This window comes from Ornithorhynchus anatinus, chromosome 2 (genome assembly GCF_004115215.2).
Source record: "Ornithorhynchus anatinus isolate Pmale09 chromosome 2, mOrnAna1.pri.v4, whole genome shotgun sequence".
Taxonomy (NCBI): domain Eukaryota; kingdom Metazoa; phylum Chordata; class Mammalia; order Monotremata; family Ornithorhynchidae; genus Ornithorhynchus; species Ornithorhynchus anatinus.
The window spans coordinates 109084191-109106587 of record NC_041729.1 but is presented as its reverse complement, the minus strand read 5'-3'; the positions used below and the strand labels follow the sequence as shown (position 1 = coordinate 109106587).

General features: G+C 46.5%; 1 protein-coding gene across 1 annotated transcript in view; it reads left to right on the top strand.

Annotated features, from left to right (window-relative positions):
• Positions 1–17849: 17849 nt before the first annotated feature.
• The window catches only part of MRPS9 (mitochondrial ribosomal protein S9), a 77781-nt gene continuing 73233 nt past the window's right edge, over positions 17850–22397 (top strand). Inside the window, exon 1 of the mRNA XM_029057776.2 lies at positions 17850–18014. Coding sequence (XP_028913609.1) covers positions 17865–18014 — 150 coding nt within the window. The 5' untranslated portion in view covers positions 17850–17864. The remainder of the gene's footprint in view (positions 18015–22397) is intronic.

Here is a 22397-nt window from a genome sequence, read left to right as displayed (position 1 = left end):
TTGGCTGTCCCGTGATAAAGAACTCTGGAGGAGGTGAGCTTTCAGCAGGGTTTTTAACGGGGGAAGTGCGCTAGTTTGGTGGATGTGAAGAGAGAGGGCGTTCAAGGCCAGCGATAGGATGTGGGCCAGGGGTCGAAGGTGAGACAGGTGAGAACGAGGCATAGTGAGAAGGTTAGTACCAGAGTGTGTAGGCTGGGCTGTAGATGGAGTGAAGGGAGGTGAGGTAAGAGGAGGCAAGGTGATGGAGAGCTTTGAAGCCAATAGTGAGGAGCTTTTTGTTTGATATGGAGGTTTATAGGCAACCACTGGAGATTTTTGAGGAGGGAGTTGATATGCCCAGAATGTTTCTGTAGAAAGATAATACGGGCAGCAGAGTGAAGTATAGACTGACTTGGGGAGAGACAGGAGGTTGGGAGGTCAGAATGAAGGATAATGCAGTAATCCAGTTGGGATAGGAGAAGTGATTGTACTAACATATTAGCCCTTTGGATGGAGAGAAAAGAGCAGATCTTGGCAGTTTTGTCAAGGTGAGATTGGCATGATTTGATGATGGAGTGGATATGAGGGGTGAATGAGAGAGCAAGCAGAGTCAAGGTTGATGCTTGTAAGACTCCCTTCTGCATGGTCTTGACTTGCTCCCTTTATTCATCTCCCCACCCCACCCTCACAGCACTTATGTATATACCCCACAGCACTTATGTACATATCTGTAATTTATTTATTTATAATAATGTCTGTCTCCCCCCAAGACTGTAAGCTCGTTGTGGGCAGGGAAAGGGTCTTATTTTTGTTATATTGCACTCTCCCAAGCACTTAGTACGGTGATCTGCACACTATAAGAGCTCAATAAATATGATTGAATTGAATGAATGATTTGTCTTAGACATTCTTGATTCAGCCTCCTGAGATCAACGTAGGAAGTTGTCATGCTGCTGCAGCAATAGGTAAGTAGGTGCTTGGGCTCCATTTAATGAATCTTTACAATCCTCAATTTCTCCAGAGACGCAAACATAGTTAATGTTCTGCAGCGTACAAAATGCAAATTGAATAGGTCAAGTTTCAATCACCACATTAAACCCCATTATATTACTACTTAAGACATAATGCTAGTGATTATATATTGGCTACCTGCCTAAACACTAGTTTACAACTATAATTTGAATATATATGACACTAAATAGGGCAGTTATGTAAAATCCAAGAGCTTCTCCAGGAGTATTTTTTTTTCTTCTTGAGATACAAAAGTGTGATTCTGCTTCCAGGTATTGAGGTGTAGAGTTGTAAACTCACTTTAAAAAGCCACCACAGACAGCACTTGCAAATTCTTTGCAAATTCTTGGAACAGGTTCACATTTTCCAAAGTACAAATATATGCAGAACCTTCTTAGTGGCTATGAAGAACAAGGGAAGGAAAAGGTGATCCATCAGTAGGTCAATCAATAATGGTATTTATTCATTCATTCATTCATTCATTCAATTGTATTTATTGAGCGCTTACTGTGTGCAGAGCACTGTACTGAGTGCTTGGAAAGTACAATACAACAATAAAGAGAGACAGTCCCTGCTCACAATGGGCTTAGAGCCGAGGCCAGGTTGGGGGGGAGGGGGGAGCATGGGGGAAGGAACAGACATCAAAACAAGTAAGCAGGCATCAATATAAATAAATAACAATAATAATAATTATGGTATTTAGTAAGTGCTTAGTATGTACCAAGCACTGTTCTAAGTGCTGGGGTAAATACAAGCTAATCAGGTTGCCCCACGTGGGGCTCACAGTCTTAACCCCCATTTTACAGGTGAGGTAACTGAGGCACAGAGAAGCTAAGTGGCTTGCCCAAGGTCACACAGCAGACAAATGGCGGAGCCGGAATTAAAACCCCCAACCTCTGACTTCCAAGCCCGTGCTCTTTCCACTAAACCATGCTATAGATACAGTATATACGTACATACATAAGTGCTATGGGGTGGAGGCAGGAGGGGCAAAGGGAGTGGGTTGAGGTGACCTGGAAGGGAAGGGGAGCTGAGGAAAAGAGTCCTCAGTCTGGGAAGGCCTCTTGGAAGAGGTGTGCCTGAGAAGGAGGGTGACATGCTCTGATTGTTTCTGCAGAAAGATAATCCAGGCAGCAGAATGAAGTATAGAATGAAGTGAGGAGAGACAGGAGGTTGGAAGATCAGAAAGGAGACTGATGCGGTAATCCAGTCAGGATAGGATGAGAGATTGTACACGTAGTAGTGGTTTGGATGGAGAGGAAAGGGCAGATCTTGGCGATGTTGTGAAGGTGAAACTAGCAGGATTTGGTAACAGATTGGATGTGTGGGATGAATGGGAGAGCAGAGTCAAGGATGACATCAAGGTAATGGGCTTGTGAGACAGGATGGATGGTTGTGATGCCTACAATGATGGGAAAGTTCAGGAGAGGACAGGGTTTGAGAGGGAAGATAAGGAGCTCTGCTTTGGACATATTGAGTTTGAGGTGGCAGGAGGACATCCAAGTAGTGATGTCCTGGAGGCACGAGGAGATGTGAGCCTGGAGGAAGGGAGAGAGAACAGGGGAGGAGATATAGATTTAGGTGTCATCTGCATAGAGATGGTAGGTGAAGCCGTGGGAGCGAATGAGTTCACCAAGGGAGTGCGTGTAGATGGAGAATGGAAGGGGACCAAGAACTAAATCTTGAGGGAGCCCTACAGTTAGAGGATGGGAGGGGGAGGAGGAGCCCATGAAGGAGACTGAGAATGACCAGCCAGAGAGATAAGAGGAGAACCAGGAGACAACAGAGGACGGAGTCAGCGAAGCCAAGGTTGGATAATGTATTGAGGAGAAGGGGATGTCCTACAGTATCACAGTTACTGTGTGCGTAGAACACTGTACTAAGCAATTGGGAGAGAATAATACAATAGAGTTAGTAGACACATCGCTGCCCTCAAGGAGCTCACAATCCAATGGTGATGTATTTATTCAAATTTTTTAAATTCTTTATAAAGTGTATTCAAAATTTGAATACATGGGAGAGAGAAGACACAACTGATGATGGTGTTCACTGACAGGTGTATGCGTGACCCTTTTCCAATCTCATCATATTGACATGCTTGTCGTTTGTTGTGTCTGGTGCTGTGTTGGATCCTTAGCAAATTTTTACAGAGTCACTCCAATATCATCTTACTCACTCTACCTCGATTTCATCTATCTCACTGCTGACACCCACTTTTTCCCTCTGAACTGCAACTCCCTCCCCCTTCATATATGACAGACGACCACTCTCCCCACCTTCCACACCTTGTTAAATCACACCTCCTCCAAGAAGCTTCTCCCAACCATGCCCTCATTTCCTCTTCTCCCACTCCCTTTTGTATTGTCTTTGCACTAGGACAAGCATGTTTATTCACCCCTCTCTCAGCCCCATAGCACTTGTGTACATATCTGGCTGACCCTTCCCTACTGAGACAGCCGTCCAGCCTGCACACTTCATCACTTGGGCATGTCACTAACCTCTTCAAAAACCTCCAGTGGTTGCCTATCAAGCTTCGCATGAAGCAAAAACTCCTCACTCTTGGCTTCAAAGTTCTCCATCCCCTTGCCCCCTCCTACCTCACCTCCCTCTCTCCTTCTACAGCCCACCCCATACACTCGGCTCCTCTACTGCTAACCTCCTCACTATCCGTCATTCTCACCTGTCCCGCCCTCGACCCCTGACCCTTGCCCTACCACTGACCTGGAATGCCCTCCCTCCTCACATCCACCAAACTAACTCTCTTCCCTTCTTCAAAGCCCTACTGAGTGCTCACCTTCTCCAGGAGGCCTTCCCAGTCTGAGCCCTCTCTTTCCCTCTGCTCCTCCTCCCCTCCCCATTCCCCTTCCTCCCTCCCTCTGCTCTTCCCCCTTCCCCTCCCCACAAATATATAATATTTGTATATATTATTTATTACTCTATTTATTTTGTTAATGACTTGTATTTTGTCTTGACGGTATTGACACCTGACTACTTGTTTTGTTTTGTTGTGTCTCCCCCGTTTAGACTGTGAGCCCGTTGTTGGGCAGGGATCATCTCTATGTGTTGTCAAATTGTGTATTCCAAGCACTTAGTACAGTGCCCTGCACATAGTAAGCACTCAATAAATACAGTTGAATGAATGAATGAATAAATAATACATTTATTTATATTAATGTCTATCTCCCCCCATAGACTGTAAGCTCACTTTGGGCAGGGAATGTTTCTACTAGCTCTGTTAAACTGTACTCTACCAAGAGCTTAGTATAGTGCTCTGCACCCAGTAACCTCTCAATAAATATGATTGATTGACTGATTGAAAAGGTTAATATTGAGGATGGGAAACAGAGACTAGGAGAAGAAGGAGTCACAGATTTCTGGCACTGAAACAAGATAAAGGAGCTAGGCAAAGATGAGAAATTAAATAGATAAGTGTGGAAGGGCAGTGTTGTCCAGTGGAAAGAGCTTGGGCCTTGCGGGACAGAGGACCTGGTTTCTAATCCCTGCTCCACCATTTGCCTGCTGTGTGACTTGGGCAAATCACTTCACTTCTTTGTGCTTCAGTTCTCTCATCTGTAAAATGGGGATTCGATACCTGCTCTCCCTCCTCCTTAGACTGTGAGCCCAGTGTGTTACAGGGACTGTGTCTGACCTGAATATCTGTATCTTCACTTGCTTCAGTGCTTGGCACATAGTAAATGCTTATTAAATGCCACAGTTATTATTATCATTAGATAGAATAAAGGTAGGGTTATAAATTAGCACATGCCTACTAAGAGGTAGTTATGAGAATGAATACAAATGTCATAGAGGAAGGAGGATGAATGCCGCCGATAATTCCATCCACAAGAAGTGACTTCTACTGAACACAGGAACAGGCCTCAACATATGAGAGACTATAAGAGAGCTGTCCAGAGGAAGGATGGGAGAGGGAGGAACTGGGGTGATGGCAAAGCCGTTAACAAGGACCAGACAGGACCAAGAAGAGCCAGAAGCGTTTTAGAGAGGACTGAACCAAGGAGTCGGAATCAGTTACCACTGTGGCCTGGTCATCATGGTGAGAGCCCTTTGGGCAGCATCCCTAAATAGAGTGGGGGCTGGTGGAATTGATTTGATCGATCAATCAATCAATGATATTTATTGGGTGCTTACTGTGTACAGAGCACTGTACTAAGTGCCTGGGGGAGTACAATACCATAGGCTTGGTAGACATGATCCCTGCCCACAAGGAGTTTACAGTCTACAGGGGAGACAGACTTTAAAATAAATTACAGATAGGGAAATAGTAGAGTGCGAGGATATGTACATAAATTCTGTGGAGCTGGGGTGCACTTAAGTGATTAAAGGGTACACAGTCGAGTGTATAGTCGACGCCGAGGGGAGGGCGGAGAGGGAAAATGAGACCTCTTGGGGCAATAAATAACTATGGCTGACTGTAATCTGGAGGCATCTGGTGTTCATTGTCTCCAGTTGCAATGAGGGGGACAACTGTTCCCAGTAGGTGCTAAATGGGGAAAATTTTAAAGTTTTAGGTGACAGCAGGACAAATACGCTAAGATGACTTACAGAGAGAAAGAGATATGGGACTGAAGAGAAGGTAAGAATTCAGGATTGGAAGTAGGGACTCCTGGGTTTTTTCCAGTTCGACCATTGGCTCACTGGCTCAGGTCAGGTGAATTCTTACTGATGTGTGGACCTTAGTTTTCCCACATCTAATTTAGCGGGGCGGGACAGTGTCTAAAGTGGGAATGAATGTGAGAGAATATAAGATATTTGCTCTTTTTAACGAGCTCTCACACTAATTAGGATTGACTCAAACTAAGTCCAAGAAATCTCACTGTGGACAGGGAATGTGGCTGTTATGTTATATTGTACTCTCCCAAGCACTTAGTAGAGTGCTCTGCACAAGTAAACGTTCAATAAATATGACTGATTGATTGGCTCACTCAAGTACATTGATCCTTTCTTGCTTAATAACTGAGCAGCACACTCTCACCACCTGGATCTGTCATTTGTCTGCCGTGAACCTGGGCAAGTCACTTAACTTTTCAGTTACTCAGTTACTTCATTTGTAAAATGGGGGTTCAGTCCTACTCCCTCCTACTTAGGCTGTGAGGCCCAAGTGGGTCAGGGACTATGTCCAACCTGATTGACTTGTATCTACCTCAGGGCTTAGAACAGTCCTTGGCATACAGTAAATGCTTACCAAGTGTTATTATTATTATTATTATGATTATTTCTCCACCAATCACAGCCCCTGGCCTGACTGAGGTGGCTGGAATATCAGTGTCTGATAGTACCCAGGAGGAGGAAGTTCAGAGGGGATGACCATATAGTCATTTCTTCCACCACAGCTTAATCCAGTGAGGATATGTGTTTCACCAGGAAATAGCAAGATGGAGGGACAGGACCTGGTGCTAAAGGAGTCAGGGTCCAGAAGTGAGGGACTCACTGGAGAAGTAGCTTAGCCTTGCACAGAGAGCACGGGCCTGGGAGTCAGACGGAACTGAGTTCTAATCCCAGCTCTGCCAATTGTTTGCTGGGTGGCCCTGTGCAAGTCACTTAACTTCTCCTTGCTTCAGTTTCCTCAAATGTAATAATGTTCGTATTTATTAAGCCCTTACTATCTGCAGAACACTGTTCTAAGCGCTGAGGTATACAAGGTAATTAGGTTGTCCCACATGAGGTTCACAGGCTTAATCCCCATTTTACAGATGAGGTAACTGAGGAATAGAGAAGTTAAGTGACTTGCCCACAGTCACACAGCTAACAAATGGCACAGACGGGATTAAATGTAAAATGGGGATACCTGTTCTCTCTCCTATTTAGACTGTGAACCCCATGTGGAACAGCGACTGTTTCTGACCTAATTAACTTGTACCTAACCCAACGTTTACAACAGTGTTTGACACATAGAAAGTGCTTAACAAATACTATAAAAATTGCTACTGATTGATTTGATTGATTAAACTCAAGTCTACAGTACAGGGGGTGTTTCCTATTTTCTTTTTTTTAGTATTAAATTTTAAGCTTTGTTATAAAATTTTAAATCTAACTCTTGTTTTAAAATGTATTAAACTCACTATGAGGTGATCTTGTTAAAGAGTGTGGATTATGAGACTATATTGTCATTATATAAAAAGATTAAAATGGCTACGATTGTCTTTTGAACTTTATCAGAAAAGGTCCCAAATTTTTTTGGGGGGGTCACTGGACTTCCAAAAGTGTGAATCTAATGTGCTGGAATTGTTTTTTAAACAATTTTAGATTTTAGATTTTAAATTTACAATTTAAAATTTTAGATTTTTATGCTTTTGGAAGTAGGAAAGCGTATTCCAGTGACTCAGTTCCCAGGGCTGAGAAATCACAAAGTCAAACTAGGTTTTTTTGAGGATTCCAAAGATGCTGATAATGACTGTGGTATTTATTAAGTGCTTACTTAACACAGTACAGTGGAAAGAGCATGGATTTGGGAGTCAGAAGTCGTGGGTTCTAATCCCGGCTCCGCCACTTAGCTGTGTGACCTTGGGCAAGTCACTTCACTTTTCTGTACCTCAGTTACCGCATCTGTCAAATGGAAGTGAAGACTGTGAGCCCCACGTGGGACAACCTGATTACCTTCTACCTAAACCAGCGCTTAGAACAGTGCTTGGCACATAGTAAGCACTTAAATACTATTTCTATATGCCAAGCACTCTAGTAAGAGCTGGGGTAGATTACAAGGTAATCAGCTACCACATGGGACTCAAAGTCTAAGTAGGAGGGAGAACAGGTATTGAATCTCCATTTGCAGATGAAGGAACTGAGGCATAGAGAAGTGAAGTCACTGGCCAAGGTCATACACAGGTAAGTGGCAGAGTAGGAATTTGAACTCAGGTGCTCTGACTCCCATCCCCATGCTCTTTCCACTTGGCCACACTGCTTCTCCTGTATAAACCCAAGGCAATCATATTTCTTGGCAATAGGAATGCTCCTAACAATCTCTGTCAACCTTGTAAATCATATTTTAATTAAAATTTTAGTACTTGTTCATGTCATTTTGTTTATTGTCTCAATAAACCATTTTTACTGGGTGACAGCTGGACATATTTTTAACTTCCTCTTCTCCCTCTAGGAAAGTGCTTAGTGAATGTAATCCTGGGAAAAAATAACATCAATACCAGAAAATAAAGCCTTTTATTTAGTCTAGAAACAACTACAGCATGTCCATTTTTAATATTTAATTGCTTAACCTATAACAACTATCAGAAAGTGGAAGGTAGGGGGATAAAGTTCATTACGTTAGGCCTGTTTCTGGTCACTTCTATTTTTAACCACTCAATCTCCAAGGGCTCCTTCCCCTCTGCCTTCAAACATGCCCACGTCTCCCCCATCCTAAAAAAACCCACTCTTGACCCCACTTCCCCCTCCAGTTATCGTCCTATCTCCCTACTACCCTTCCTTTCCAAAATCCTAGAACGAGTCGTCTACAATCGATGCCTAGAATTCCTTAACTCCCATTCTCTCCTAGACCCCCTCCAATCTGGCTTCCGTCCCCTCCACTCTACCGAGACTGCTCTCTCTAAGGTCACCCATGACCTCCTTCTTGCCAAATCCAATGGCTCCTACTCCATTCTGATCCTCCTTGACCTCTCTGCTGCCTTTGACACTGTCGACCATCCCCTCCTCCTCCATACCTTATCTCACCTTGGCTTCATGGACTCTGTCCTCTCCTGGTTCTCCTCTTACCTCTCTGGCCGATCATTCTCGGTCTCCTACGCTGGAGCCTCCTCCCCCTCCCATCCTTTAACTGTTGGAGTTCCTCAAGGGTCAGTTCTTGGCCCTCTTCTGTTCTCCATTTACACTCACTCCCTCGGTGAACTCATCCGCTCTCACGGCTTTGACTACGATCTCTACGCAGATGACACGCAGATCTACATCTCCGCCCCTGTCCTCTCCCCCTCCCTTCAGGCTCGCATCTCCTCCTGCCTCCGGGACGTCTCCACCTGGATGTCGGCCCGCCACCTAAAACTCAACATGAGCAAGACTGAGCTCCTCATCTTCCCTCCCAAACCCGGTCCTCTCCCAGACTTCTCTATTACCGTGGATGGCACGACCATCCTTCCCGTCCCACAGGCCCGCAATCTCGGTGTCATCCTTGACTCGTCCCTCTCGTTCACCCCACACATCCTATCCGTTACCAAGACCTGCCGGTTTCACCTCTACAATATCGCCAAGATCCGCCCTTTCCTCTCCACCCAAACGGCTACCTTACTATTACGGGCTCTCGTTATATCCCGGCTAGACTACTGTGTCAGCCTTCTCTCTGACCTCCCTTCCTCCTCTCTCGCCCCGCTCCGGTCTATTCTTCACTCCGCTGCCCAGCTCATCTTCCTGCAGAAACGATCTGGGCATGTCACTCCCCTTCTTAAACAACTCCAGTGGTTGCCTATCGACCTCCGCTCCAAACAAAAACTCCTCACTCTAGGCTTCAAGGCTCTCCATCACCTTGCCCCTTCCTACCTCTCCTCCCTTCTCTCTTTCTACCACCCACCCCGCACGCTCCGCTCCTCTGCCGCCCACCTCCTCGCCATCCCTCGGTCTCGCCTATCCCGCCGTCGACCCCTGGGTCACGTCCTCCCGCGGTCCTGGAACGCCCTCCCTCCTCACCTCCGCCAAACCGATTCTCTTTCCCTCTTCAAAACCCTACTTAAAACTCACCTCCTCCAAGAGGCCTTCCCAGACTGAGCTCCTCTTCTCCCTCTACTCCCTCTGCCACCCCCCTTTTTACCTCTCCGCAGCTAAAGCCTCATTTTCCCCTTTTCCCTCTGCTCCTCCCCCTCTCCCTTCCCATCCCCACAGCACTGTACTCGTCCGCTCAACTGTATATATTTTCGTTACCCTATTTATTTTGTTAATGAATTGTACATCGCCTCGATTCTATTTAGTTGCCATTGTTTTTACGAGATGTTCTTCCCCTTGACGCTGTTTAGTGCCATTGTTCTTGTCTGTCCGTCTCCCCCGATTAGACTGTAAGCCCGTCAAACGGCAGGGACCGTCTCTATCTGTTGCCGACTTGTTCATCCCAAGCGCTTAGTACAGTGCTCTGCACATAGTAAGCGCTCAATAAATACTATTGAATGAATGAATGAATGGTCAGTGAGTTTACTGTTAATTTGCCATAAGCTCACTCTTGTAGAGAGGGTTTTGCAAGTAGAAAAGTACTGGATAATAAGGGCAATTGTGGGGTACAAGTGTTACACTGATCAGCAGACTGGATTTCAGGCTTGAGATCAGGGGGCACTTGTTGCTACCTTCATGTTGTAGTTTCCTAGGCACTTAGTACACAGCTCTGTACCTAGTAAGTGCTCAATAAATACCCCTGATTAATTGAGGGATGGGACTTATTTCACTCAACCTTGGAGTAGTCATGGGTGGCCAGAGGTAGCATTTCAGTGACTAAGGACAAACACTCTGGCCCCCATCTATCTATCAATAGTTACTACTGAGTACCTTCTGTGTGCAGAACACTGTACTAAATGCTTGGGGTAGTTCAGTAGAAGGATTAGACATGATTCCTACCCTCAGGGAGCTTACAAGCTAGCAGGGAAGGTAGGCACTAAAGTAATTTACAGAGAATAATAATGTTGGTATTTGTTAAGCGCTTACTATGTGCCGAGCACTGTTCTAAGCGCTGGGTAGACATAGGGGAAGCAGGGTAGACATAGGGGCTCACAGTCTTAATCCCCATTTTACAGATGAGGGAACTGAGGCACAGAGAAGTTAAGTGACTTGCCCACAGTCACACAGCCGACAAGTGGCAGAGCTGGGATTCGAACTTATGAGTCCTGATTCCAGGGCCCGTGCTCTTTCCACTGAGCCATGCTGCTTCACCAATATGTACAAAAGGACTACAAGTGACCGTTGGTTGGTGCCTTGTGCTGGCTGGTGGTTTGGGGATAAAATCAGATGGTGGAGAAATTAATTGGTCTTCTGGAGGACAACCGATTTGAAGAGTTTTGAAGATGTGAGAGCTGTGGTCTGTCAGATATACATATATATTCATATATATATATGCATGACTTAGCGGAGACAGCACGGGCTTGGGAGTCAGCGGATATGGGTTCTAATCCCAGCTCCACTGCTTGTCTGCTGTGTGACCTTGAGCAAGCCACTTAACTTTTCTGTGCCTCAGTTCCCTCATCTGTAAAATGGGCATTAAGACCCCACGTGGAACAACCTGATTACTTTGTATCTACCCCAGTGCTTAGAACAGTGCTTGGTACATCCTAAGCACTCAACAAATACCATCATCATTATTACAATTATTATTATTACTACACACTAAGCTCCTTGCAGGCAGGGAACGTGTCCACCAACTCTGTTACATCCTTGTTGGATGTTGGAAAACTGGATCACCTCATTCATTCATTCAATTGTATTTATTGAGTGCTTCCTGTGTGCAAATTAATTAATTAATAGTCATATTTATTGAGCACTTACGGTGTGCAAAGCACTGTACTAAGCTCTTGGGAGAGTACAATATAACATCAAACACATTACTTGCCCACAATGAGCTCACAATCTATAGGGGGAGACAGAGATTAATAGAAATAAATAGATAAATTACAGATCTATACATATATGCTGTGGGGAAAGGAGAAAGGATGAATGAAGGAGCAAGGAAGAGCCAAGGGAGTGGGAGAAGAGGAGAGGAGGATTCAGTCAGGGAAGGCTTCCCAGAGGAGATAGGTCTTCAATAAGGCTTTGAAGTGGGGGAGAGCAATTAATTTGTCTGATGTACTGTCTGATGCACAGTGCAAAGCACTGTAGAGAGGCAACGTGGCTCAGTGGAAAGAGCCCGGGCTTGGGAGTCAGAGGTCATGAGTTCGAAACCCAGCTCTGCCATTTGTCAGCTGTGTGACTGTGGGCAAGTCACTTAACTTCTCTGTGCCTCAGTTCCCTCATCTGTAAAATGGGGATTAACTGTGAGCCTCACGTGGGACAACCTTATGACCCTGTACCTACCCCAGCGCTTAGAACAGTGCTCTGTATGGTCCCCAATTCATCTGATGTTCAGGGCAGAATTTCCAGAATGGAGGAAATTGACCTGGTACTTCTTCTCAGATCAAGGTGTTAGTAGCCTCAACTGTTACCCTACAAATAGAGTAGCAGCATGGCCTAGTGAATAGAGCATAGCTCCGGCATCAGAAAGACCTGGGTTCTAATTCTGGCTCCATCACTTGTCTGCTATGTGACCTTGGGCAAGTCACTTAACTTCTGGGTGACTCAGTTACCTAATCTCTAAAATGGGGATGAAGACTGTGAGTCCCCCGAGGGACATGGACTGTGTCTAACCTGATTAACTTCTATCTACTCCGGCACTTAGGAGAGTACCATATAGTAAGCATTTGACAAATACCATAAAATTACATTTCTAGAATACACTGTATATGAAGCCTTCATGAAAGCATCGCCTTAGAGTCTTTCCCCTATGTTTATGTACATGCTGGAAACCACTTTCATTATCCAACAAATGGTACTCCGCATTCTTGCTTTCATGTAAATTTGTTGTACTTTTGATAACTGTGACTGGAGTAATGATTCTTGAAGTGTCTCTCACAACAGAGTTGACTGACGTCTCCCTAAGTGCTGTGTCTTTTATAGCAAACATAATTGACAGCTCTTGGTAGACAGAGCAAGCATTTTGAGTCGTATTATTTTACCATATTGAGAGAGCGAAATTCAACAAAGGAGAAAGTTCTACTAATTATTATTTTTTCAGACTTAACTAATATATTGGTTAAATGGGCTGATATTAGTAGAATGGTATTACTTGTGCGCCACGTTAAGCATATTTTGTAACGATGATACAGAAGTTCAAAAGAGAAATTTTGTGAGCCAAAAATGCATCTCCGGCTAAATCACTTTAAATGTCTCGGTGTAGTTTTACAAGGACTCTAGGAAAGCCATTGGGGTCTATTGCAAGAAAGGGCGCATTCCAACTGAAGGTTTCTGCTCTTTTAATGTGTTTCTTAAGCGCTTACTACACGTCAAGCACTGTTCTAAGCACTGGGGATGGATACACGTTAACTGGGCTTGTTACAGTCCCTGTCCCACATGGGGCTCATAGTCAAATAGGGGGGAGAACATGTATTTGAATATGGAGAAGCAGCGTGGTTCAGTGGAAAGAGCACGGGCTTTGGAGTCAGAGGTCATGGGTTCGAATCTCGGCTCGGCCACTTGTCAGCTGTGTGACTTTGGGCAAGTCACTTAACTTCTCGGTGCCTCAGTTACCTCATCTGTAAAATGGGGATTAAGACTGTGAGCCCCACGTGGGACAACCTGATTCCCTTGTGTCTACCCCAGCGCTTAGAACGGTGCTCGGCACATAGTAAGCGCTTAACAAATACCAACATTATTATTATCTTCTGTGAAAGGTTTGAATGAAATCTAATCTCCTAGAAATGAGGCCAAAATGGGATGGGACTTCAAAAAGGTTAGGGACAGTGAGAAAGAGGAAGAGGAAGGAAATGAGACGGGAGAAAAAGGAAGAATGGGACATAGGACAAGAAAGGGAAAGAATGGAAAAGTGTAGAAGGGGTAATCAATCAATCACATTTTTTGAGTGCTTACTGTGTGCAGAGCACTGTACTAAGCGATTGGGAAAATACAATATAACAGAATTAGTAAATTCCCTTCCCATGAAGAGCTTACAGTCTAGAGGGATAGAGGAGAAAGTGGGGCCAACGGCAAATCTTATAATAATAATAATGGTATTTGTTAAGCGCTTACTATGTGTCAGGCACTCTGCTAAGCTCTGGGGGGGGAACACAAGCAAACTGGTTTGGACACGGTCCTCATCCCACATTGTGCTCAGTCTTAATCCCCATTTTCCAAATGAAGTAAGTGAGGCACAGAGAAGTGACTTGCCGAAGGTCACACAGTAGACAAGTGGAAGAGGTGGGATTAGAACCCATGACCTTCTGACTCCCAGGCCCATGGTCTATCCACTAAGCCATGCTGCTTCTCTAATTAAAATCACATCTCCTCCAACAGGTCTTCCGCAGTTAAGCCCTCATTTCTTCTTCTTCCACTCCCTTCTGCCTTGCACTGGCACTTCGATTTGCACCCTTCTTCACCCCACCCTCAGGCCCACAGGGCTTGTGTGTGTATTGGTAATTTACTTATTTATATAAATGTCTGCCTCTCCCTCTAGACTGCAAGCTCCTTGTGGGTGAGGATCATGACTACAAACTCTGTTATATTGTACTCTCCTAAGCACTTAGTGTTCTGTACACCGTAAGCATTCAGTAAATATGGTTGAGAAGCAGTGTGGTTTAGTGGATAGAGCATGGGCCTGGGAGTCAGAAGGACCTGGGTTCTAATCACAGCTTCACCATTTGTCTGTTGTGTGACCTTGGGCATGTCACTTCTCTGTGCCCCAGTTACCTCATCTGTAAAATGGGGATTGAGACTGGGAGCCCTATGTGGGACTCTGACTGAATCCAACTTGATTAAATTGTGATAAAAATAATAATTGTGGTATTTGTTAAGTGCTTACTATGTGCCAGATACTGTACTAAATGCTGGGGTAGATACAAGATAACCAGGTTGGACACAGTCCCTGTCCCACATTTATTCATTCATTCAATCCTATTTATTGAGTGCTTCTATGTGCAGAGCACTGTACTAAGGGCTTGGAATGTACAATTCGATGGGGCTCCCAGTCTCAATCCCCATTTTATAGATGAGGCAACTGAGTCACAGAGAAGTTAAGTGACTTGCCTAAGGTTACACACCAGACAAATGGCGGAGCAGGAATTAGAACTCAGGTCCCTTTGACCCCCAGTCTCATACTCTATCCACTAGGTCACGCTGCTTTTCTAAGATCATCTATCCCAGCGCTTAGCACAGTGTGGGCGGTGGCGGGGGGGGGGGGGATGGTGGCAGAGACAGTCATCAATATAAAGACATAAATATAAATAAATGAAATTACAGATATATATCTAAGTGCTGTGGGGCAGGGATGGGGAAAGGGCAAGGGAGCAAGTCTAGACTGTAAGCCAGTTGTGAGCAGGGATTGTCTCTTTTTATTGCTGAATGATACTTTCCAAGTGCTTAGTACAGTGCTCTGCACACTATAAGTGCTCAATAAATACTATTGAACGAAGGAATACGATTGAATGAATGAAAGTTAGGGCGATGTAGAAGGGAGTGGAAGATGAGGAAAAGTGGGACTTAGTCTCTGAAGGCCTCTTGGAGGAGATGTGCCTTCAGTAAGGCTTTGAAGGGAAGGAGAGTAATTATATGGTGGATTTGAGGAGGGAGGGCGTTCCAGGCCATAGGCAGGATGTGGGCCAAGGGTCAGCAGCGAGACGGGTGAGATCGAGGGCGTGAGATCGAGGCCCAGAGGAGTGAAGTGTGTGGGCCGGGATGGAGAAGGAGAGGCAAGGGTAGGAGGGGGCGGGGGATGGAAAACTTTAAAATTTTTGCTTGATAAGGATGTGGATGGGCAAGCACTGGGGATTTTTGAGGAGATGGATGACGTGCTGAACATTTTTGTAAAAAGATGATCCAGGCAGTGGAGTGAAGTATGAATGATAGTGTTGATGATATGAAATATTGATGATAATGAAGGAGGTGCCGTGCGACTACCAGAAGCGTAATAGTCCAACTCTGTGGTATTGTACTCTCCCAAGCACTTGGGGAAATGCTCTGCACACCATAAGTGCTCCATAAATTATTATTAAGTGTCGTCGAGTTGTTTCTGATTCATAGCGACCCTTTGGATATACTTTCTCCGGAACATCCTGCCCTTTGCCACCATCCGCAACCTTTCCAATGGTTCTTCCGTTTTCGTTGCTATGATCTCTAACCATCTAGCTGCTGGTCTGCCTCTTGCACATTTTCCTAGGATTTTTCCTAGCATTAGTGTCTTCTCCAGAGAATTCGTCCACCTGATTATGTATCCAAAATACGCTAATCTAAATCAGGTCATTTGGCCTTCATTCATTCATTCAGTCGTATTTATTGAGTGCTTACTATGTGGAAAGCATTGTACTAAGCGCTTAATTTTAAAGTACTGTTCTAAGCGCTCTTTCCACTAAGCCCCGCTCTTCCCCAAAGACCACTTTGGTTTAATGTGCTTTAAAATCCGTTTGTTTTTCAGGCAGTCCAAGGTATTCTTTCCCCTCCCCTCAGCACTGTGCTGGTCCGCTCAGTCGTATATATTTTTATTACCCTGTTTATTTTGTTAATGAGATGTACATCACCTTGATTCTCTTTATTGCTATTGTTTTAATATGTTCATCCCCTTGATTCTATTTATTGCTATTGTTTTTGTCTGTCTCCCCCGATTAGACTGTAAGCCCGTCAATGGGCAGGGACTGTCTCTATCTGTTGCTGAATTGTCCATTCCAAACGCTTAGTACAGTGCTCTGCACACAGTAAGCGCTCAACAAATACTGTTGAATGAATGAATGAATTCGCCAAAGCCTTCTCCAACACCACATTTCAAAAGAACCAATGTTTTTTCCATCCTGTTTTTTTTTCCCCCTCCAGCTTTCGGATCCCAACATCGTCCCTGGAAACACAAAAGTTGACGAATTTGTATTTTTGTGGCAATAGTTACATCGTCACACATTTTATGACTTTTTCCAGGTTCTTCAGAGTGGGTCTTCCTCACATTAATCTTTGGCGTATTTCTTGGCTACTATTTCCTTTATTATTTATTAATAATAGTGTTGGTATTATTAAGAGAAGCAGCGTGGCTCAGTGGAAAGAGCCCGGGCTTGGGAGTCAGAGGTCATGGGTTCGAATCCCGCCTCTGCCACTTGTCAGCTGTGTGACAGTGGGCAAGTCACTGCTCTGGGGCCTCAGTTACCTCATCTGTAAAATGGGGATTAACTGTGAGCCTCACATGGGACAACCTGATGACCCTTTATCTCCCCCAGCGCTTAGAACAGTGCTCTGCACATATAATGTTGGTATGCACATAGTAAGCGCTTAACACATACCAACATTATTATTATTAAGCGTTTACTGTGTGCCAAGCACTGTTCTAAGCGCTGGGGGAAGATACAGGTTGTCCCCCGTGGGGCTCACAGTTCTTCATCCTCATTTTACAGATGAGGTAACTGAGGCACAGAGAAGTGAAGTGACTTGGCCAAAGTCACACAGCTGATGAGTGGCGGAGTCGGGATTAGAACCCACGACCTCTGACTCCCAAACCCCTGCTCTTGTCCCTGAGCCACGCTGCTTCTCTGATCTATTGGATTATCGATCCCAGGAAAGGAAAATGATCTAAGATTTCAGTCTTCTCTGCGCCCACTGCAAAAGTGTTAACACCTGATTAATTTCCACCTTCTTCCCCTTCCTCCCCCTCCGAGCTCTGAGAAAAAGCCCTGCCCTCGTTTGCGCATGCGCAGCTTTAGGCCCCGCCCCCGAGGCAATAATCTGCCGTCGTCTATACGCATGCGCAATCCTAAACCCCGCCCCCGAGCTGCGAGGCGATTCTCTGCCCTCGTCTATACGCATGCGCAGCTTTAGGCCTCGCCCCCTCCCCCCCCACCCCAGCTCCGAAGCAATTCTCTGCCCCCCTCTGCACGCATGCGCAGCTTTAGGCCTCGCTCCTCCAGGCAATTCCCTCTCCTCGTCTACACGCATGCGCAGCCTTAGGCCTCGCCCCCCGAGCACCGAGGCAATTCTCTGCCCTCGTCTACACGCATGCGCAGTTTAGGCCCCGCTCCCCGAGGCAATTCCCTGCCCTCGTCTACACGCATGCGCAGCCTTCGGCCCCTCCCCCCCAGCTCCGAGGCAATTCTCGTCCCTCGTCTATACGCATGCGCAGTGTAGGCCCCGCTCCTCGAGGCAATTCCCCTCCCTCGTCTGCGCGCATGCGCGCCCTTAGGCCCCTCCCCTCGGCCGCTATGGCGGCTCCCGGGGCCGTGGCTGTTGCAGGTTTCCTCCTGCTCCGTGGGGGCGGCGCGGCGCGGAACCGGGGCGTTTGGGAAGCGGCTAGGATACGACCGGCCGCCGGGACTCAGGTACATTGCGGCGAGGGGGAGGCGGCCCGGACTGAGCCGCGGGGAACCCGAGCGGCCTCCGGCCGTCCTCTCGGCCCCGGACCGCCGGGGCCATCTGAGAGCGGAGGCGCGGGGCGCGTGCACGCCGCCGCCTCGCGGGCCAGGTCACGTGGGGGAGGGAGGGAGGGAGGGGGCGCGCGCGCAGGCGCGCGGCGGGGGGGGGGGGGTGGGAGGCTGCGCCGGGTAGAGCGTGGCTCAGTGGCAAGAGCCTGGGCTGGGGAGTCAGAGGTCATGGGTTCGAATCCCACTCCGCCACCTGTCAGCAGTGTGACTGTGGGCCAGTCACTTCCCTTCCTCTGTGCCTCAGTTCCCTCATCTGTAAAATGGGGATGAAGACTGTGAGGCTCACATGGGACAACCTGATTCCCCTGTATCTAACCCCAGCGCTTAGAACAGTGCTCTGCATATAGTAAGCGCTTAACAAATAGCCGTGGCTCAGTGGAAAGAGCCCAGGCTGGGGAGGCAGGGGTCGTGGGTTCGAATCCCGGCCCCCCCACTTGTCTGCTTTGTGACCTTGGGCAAGTCACTTCATTGCTCTGGGCCTCAGTTACCTCATCTGTAAAATGGGGATGAAGACTGGGAGCCCCACATGGGGCAACTTGATTACCTTGTATTTCCCCCCCTCCTCCCAGCTCTTAGCACAGTGCTTGGTACATAGTAAGCAGTTAACAAATACCATCATTATTCATTCAGTCATATTTATTGAGTGCTTACTGTGTGTAGAGCACTGTACTAAGCACTTGGAAAGTATAATTCGGCAACAGATAGTGACAATCCGTGCCCAACAACAGGCTGACAGTCTAGAAGGGGGAGACAGACAACAAGACAAACAAGTAGACAGGCATCAGCATGGTTCAGTGGAAAGAGCCTGGGCTTCGGAGTCAGGGGTCATGGGTTCGACTCCCATCTCTGCCACTTGTCAGCTGTGTGACCGTGGGCAAGTCACTTCACTTCTCTGTGCCTCAGTTCCCTCATCTGTAAAATGGGGATTAATTGTGAGCCTCACGCGGGACAACCTGATAACCCTGTATCTCCCCCAGCGCTTAGAACAGTGCTCTGCACAGAGTAAGCGCTTAACAAATACTAACATTATTATTATTAGTAGTAAGCACTCAGGAAATACAGTTAATAACCAAAGTATTGGTTAAGCGTTTTCCGTGTGCCAAGCACATAGTAAGCGCTGGGGAGGATACAAACTAGACTCCTCACTCCTCACTCTAGGCTTCAAGGCTCTCCATCACCTTGCCCCTTCCTACCTCTCCTCTCTTCTCTCTTTCTACCGCCCACCCCGCACGCTCCGCTCCTCCACCGCCCACCTCCTCACCGTCCCTCGGTCTCGCCTATCCCGCCGTCGACCCCTGGGCCACGTCCTCCCGCGGTCCTGGAACGCCCTCCCTCCTCACCTCCGCCAAACTGATTCTCTTCCCCTCTTCAAAACCCTACTTAAAACTCACCTCCTCCAAGAGGCCTTCCCAGACTGAGCTCCCTTCTCCCTCTACTCCCTCTACCACCCCCCTTCACCTCTCCGCAGCTTAACCCTCTTTTCCCCCTTTCCCTCTGCTCCTCCACCTCTCCCTTCCCCTCCCCACAGCACTGTACTCGTCCGCTCAACTGTATATATTTTCATTACCCTATTTATTTTGTTAATGAATTGTACATCGCCTTGATTCTATTTAGTTGCCATTGTTTTTACGAGATGTTCTTCCCCTTGACGCTGTTTAGTGCCATTGTTCTTGTCTGTCCGTCTCCCCCGATTAGACTGTAAGCCCGTCAAACGGCAGGGACTGTCTCTATCTGTTGCCGACCTGTTCATCCCAAGCGCTTAGTACAGTGCTCTGCACATAGTAAGCGCTCAATAAATACTATTGAATGAATGAATGAATGAATACAAACAAATCAGGTAGGACACAGACCTTGTCCCACGTGGGATTCACAGTCTTAATCCCAAACAGCAAGAGAAGCAGCATGGTATAGTGAATAGAGCACGGGCCGGGGAGTCAGAAGGTCATGGGTTCTAATCCCGACTCAGCCATTTGTCTTGTGTGTGACCTTGGGCAAGTCACCTCACTTTTCTGGGCCTGTAAACTGGGAATTGAGACTGTGAGCCCCATGTGGGACAGGGACTGTCTAACCCGATGTGCTTGTATCCACCCCAGCACTTAGAGTGCCTGGTACATAGTAAGCACCTAACAAATACAATCATTACTATTAATTCTTATTGTTTTACAGATGAGGTAACTGAGTCACAGAGAAGTGAAGTGACTTGCCCAGGCCATACAGCAGGCAAGTGGCGGAAGTGGGATTAGAACCTATGTTCTTCCAACTCCCAGACCCGTGCTCTATCCACTAAGCCGTACGATTTCTGAATACATTTGACTGACTGGAACTGTGCAGTCTTACAACAGGTCAAGGTCATTTAGGGAGGGAAAGGGGAGCATGAACCAGCAATGTTTTGGGTTTTAAAAAAAATTTTTATGGTATTAAGCTCAATGTGTCAGGCACTATTCTCAGCACTGGAATAGATACAAGCAGTTTGGACACAATCCCTGTCCCACGTGGGGCTCACAGCCTTAATAATAATAATAATGTTGGTATTTGTTAAGCCCTTACTATGTACAGAGCACTGTTCTAAGCACTGGGGTAGACACAGGGGAATCAAATTGTCCCACGTAGGGCTCACAGTGTTAATCCCCATTTTACAGATGAGGTAACTGAGGCACAGAGAAGTAAAGTGACTTGCCCACCGTCACACAGCTGACAAGTGGCAAAGTCGGGATTCGAACCCATGACCTCTGACTCCAAAGCCTGTGCTCTTTCCACTGAACCACGCTGCTTCTCATGCTTTAATCCCCATGTTTTAGCTAAGGTAACTGAAGCACAGGGAAGTTAAATGACTTTCCCAAGGTCATAGCAGATGAGAGGTAGAGCCAGGATTAGCACCCAGGTCCTTCTGATGCCTGGCCCTTGCTCTAGCCACTAGGCCACGCCACTTCTCTTAGTTTAACTTTGGGCCTATCCGTGCAGGGGGAACCCCTTGCATCTCCTCTAACTCACATAGTGACCTCTGGCAGCTTCTGGATTTGGGGTTCGACATCAGGATGATTTTAGATGTATGTCAAACCAAAACTGGGCCTTGGGTGGGGTTCTGATCCCGTCCAGATCGCTCTCTTGTGTCTCATTTTCCTTAACTATAAAGTGAAGATATCAGTGATTAATAATCTCAGGATTATTTCGCAACAGCAGTATCAGGGAACATTTTTTATGGTATTTGTTTAGTGCTCATTACGTGCCAGGCACTGGACTAAGCGCTGGGGTAGATACAAGCTAATCAGGTTGGTCACAATCCGTATCTGACGTGGGGCTCACAGTCTTAATCCCCATTTTACAGATAAGGTAATTGAGGCGACAGAGGAATTAAGTGACATGCCCAGGTCACAAAACAGATGCGTCGTTTGGCACCCAGGCCTGTGCTCTTTCCGCTAGCCCACACTGCTTCAGCCAAACAGGCCACCAAAGCATCCTTTTAGGTATCAACACTCGTGAGCTGGCAGTGCACAAGTAAGTGCTGGTGCAGGAGAATCTAAGGAGCTGGTAGTATTCAAATAATCTGTTGGGTAAAAAGCTTCTATCCCTTGAGTTTGTTGTTTTAGAACGGCACAGACTTGGAACCAGACCGAATTGTTTCAGGTGGGGCTTGGACAGACCCACTAAACATCCAAAATGAATTGTCTACTGTATTAAAGCAGCGGGGGTGTTCAGCACATGTTCTGATCCAATAGTTTGGGGGCATTTTGGACCAGGTTTCTCTCCTGCTCAGCCAAGGAAAGGTGGTCAAGTTGGCCATCCGACATCCAGATCTCTCACTTGACCTTCCTGCTTTCCCTTCCTTTATTCTGAAGGATATTCCTTTATCCTTTATTCCTTATTATTTATTGGGTCACCACCTACCTCACCCAGCCCCATCCCTTCTTCCCTGCTGCCTTTCTTACACCAGCACCTAGCAACTTCTGTCCTGTGGTAGAGATCATTAGTATAATAATTGATTAGCATAGTTGGATTGGCTGATTTTTCAAAGACATTCTGGAACAGGACCTGTCCGGAAAGAGGTTTTTATAGTTCATGGGGGTAAGTCCATTCCGGAATTTGTAGCTGCATTTCCACTGAGCACAACCGTGTCCAACCGATTTTCTTGTGTCCACCCCAGTGCTTAGGGCAGTACCTGGCACAAAGGGAGCGCTAAACAGATACCACAATTAAACATAACTGGAGCCCGAGCCACCAGGCAATAAGAGAGCCAAGGCCCTTGGAAATTAACACTAGAGGAGCAACGTGACCTAATGGAAA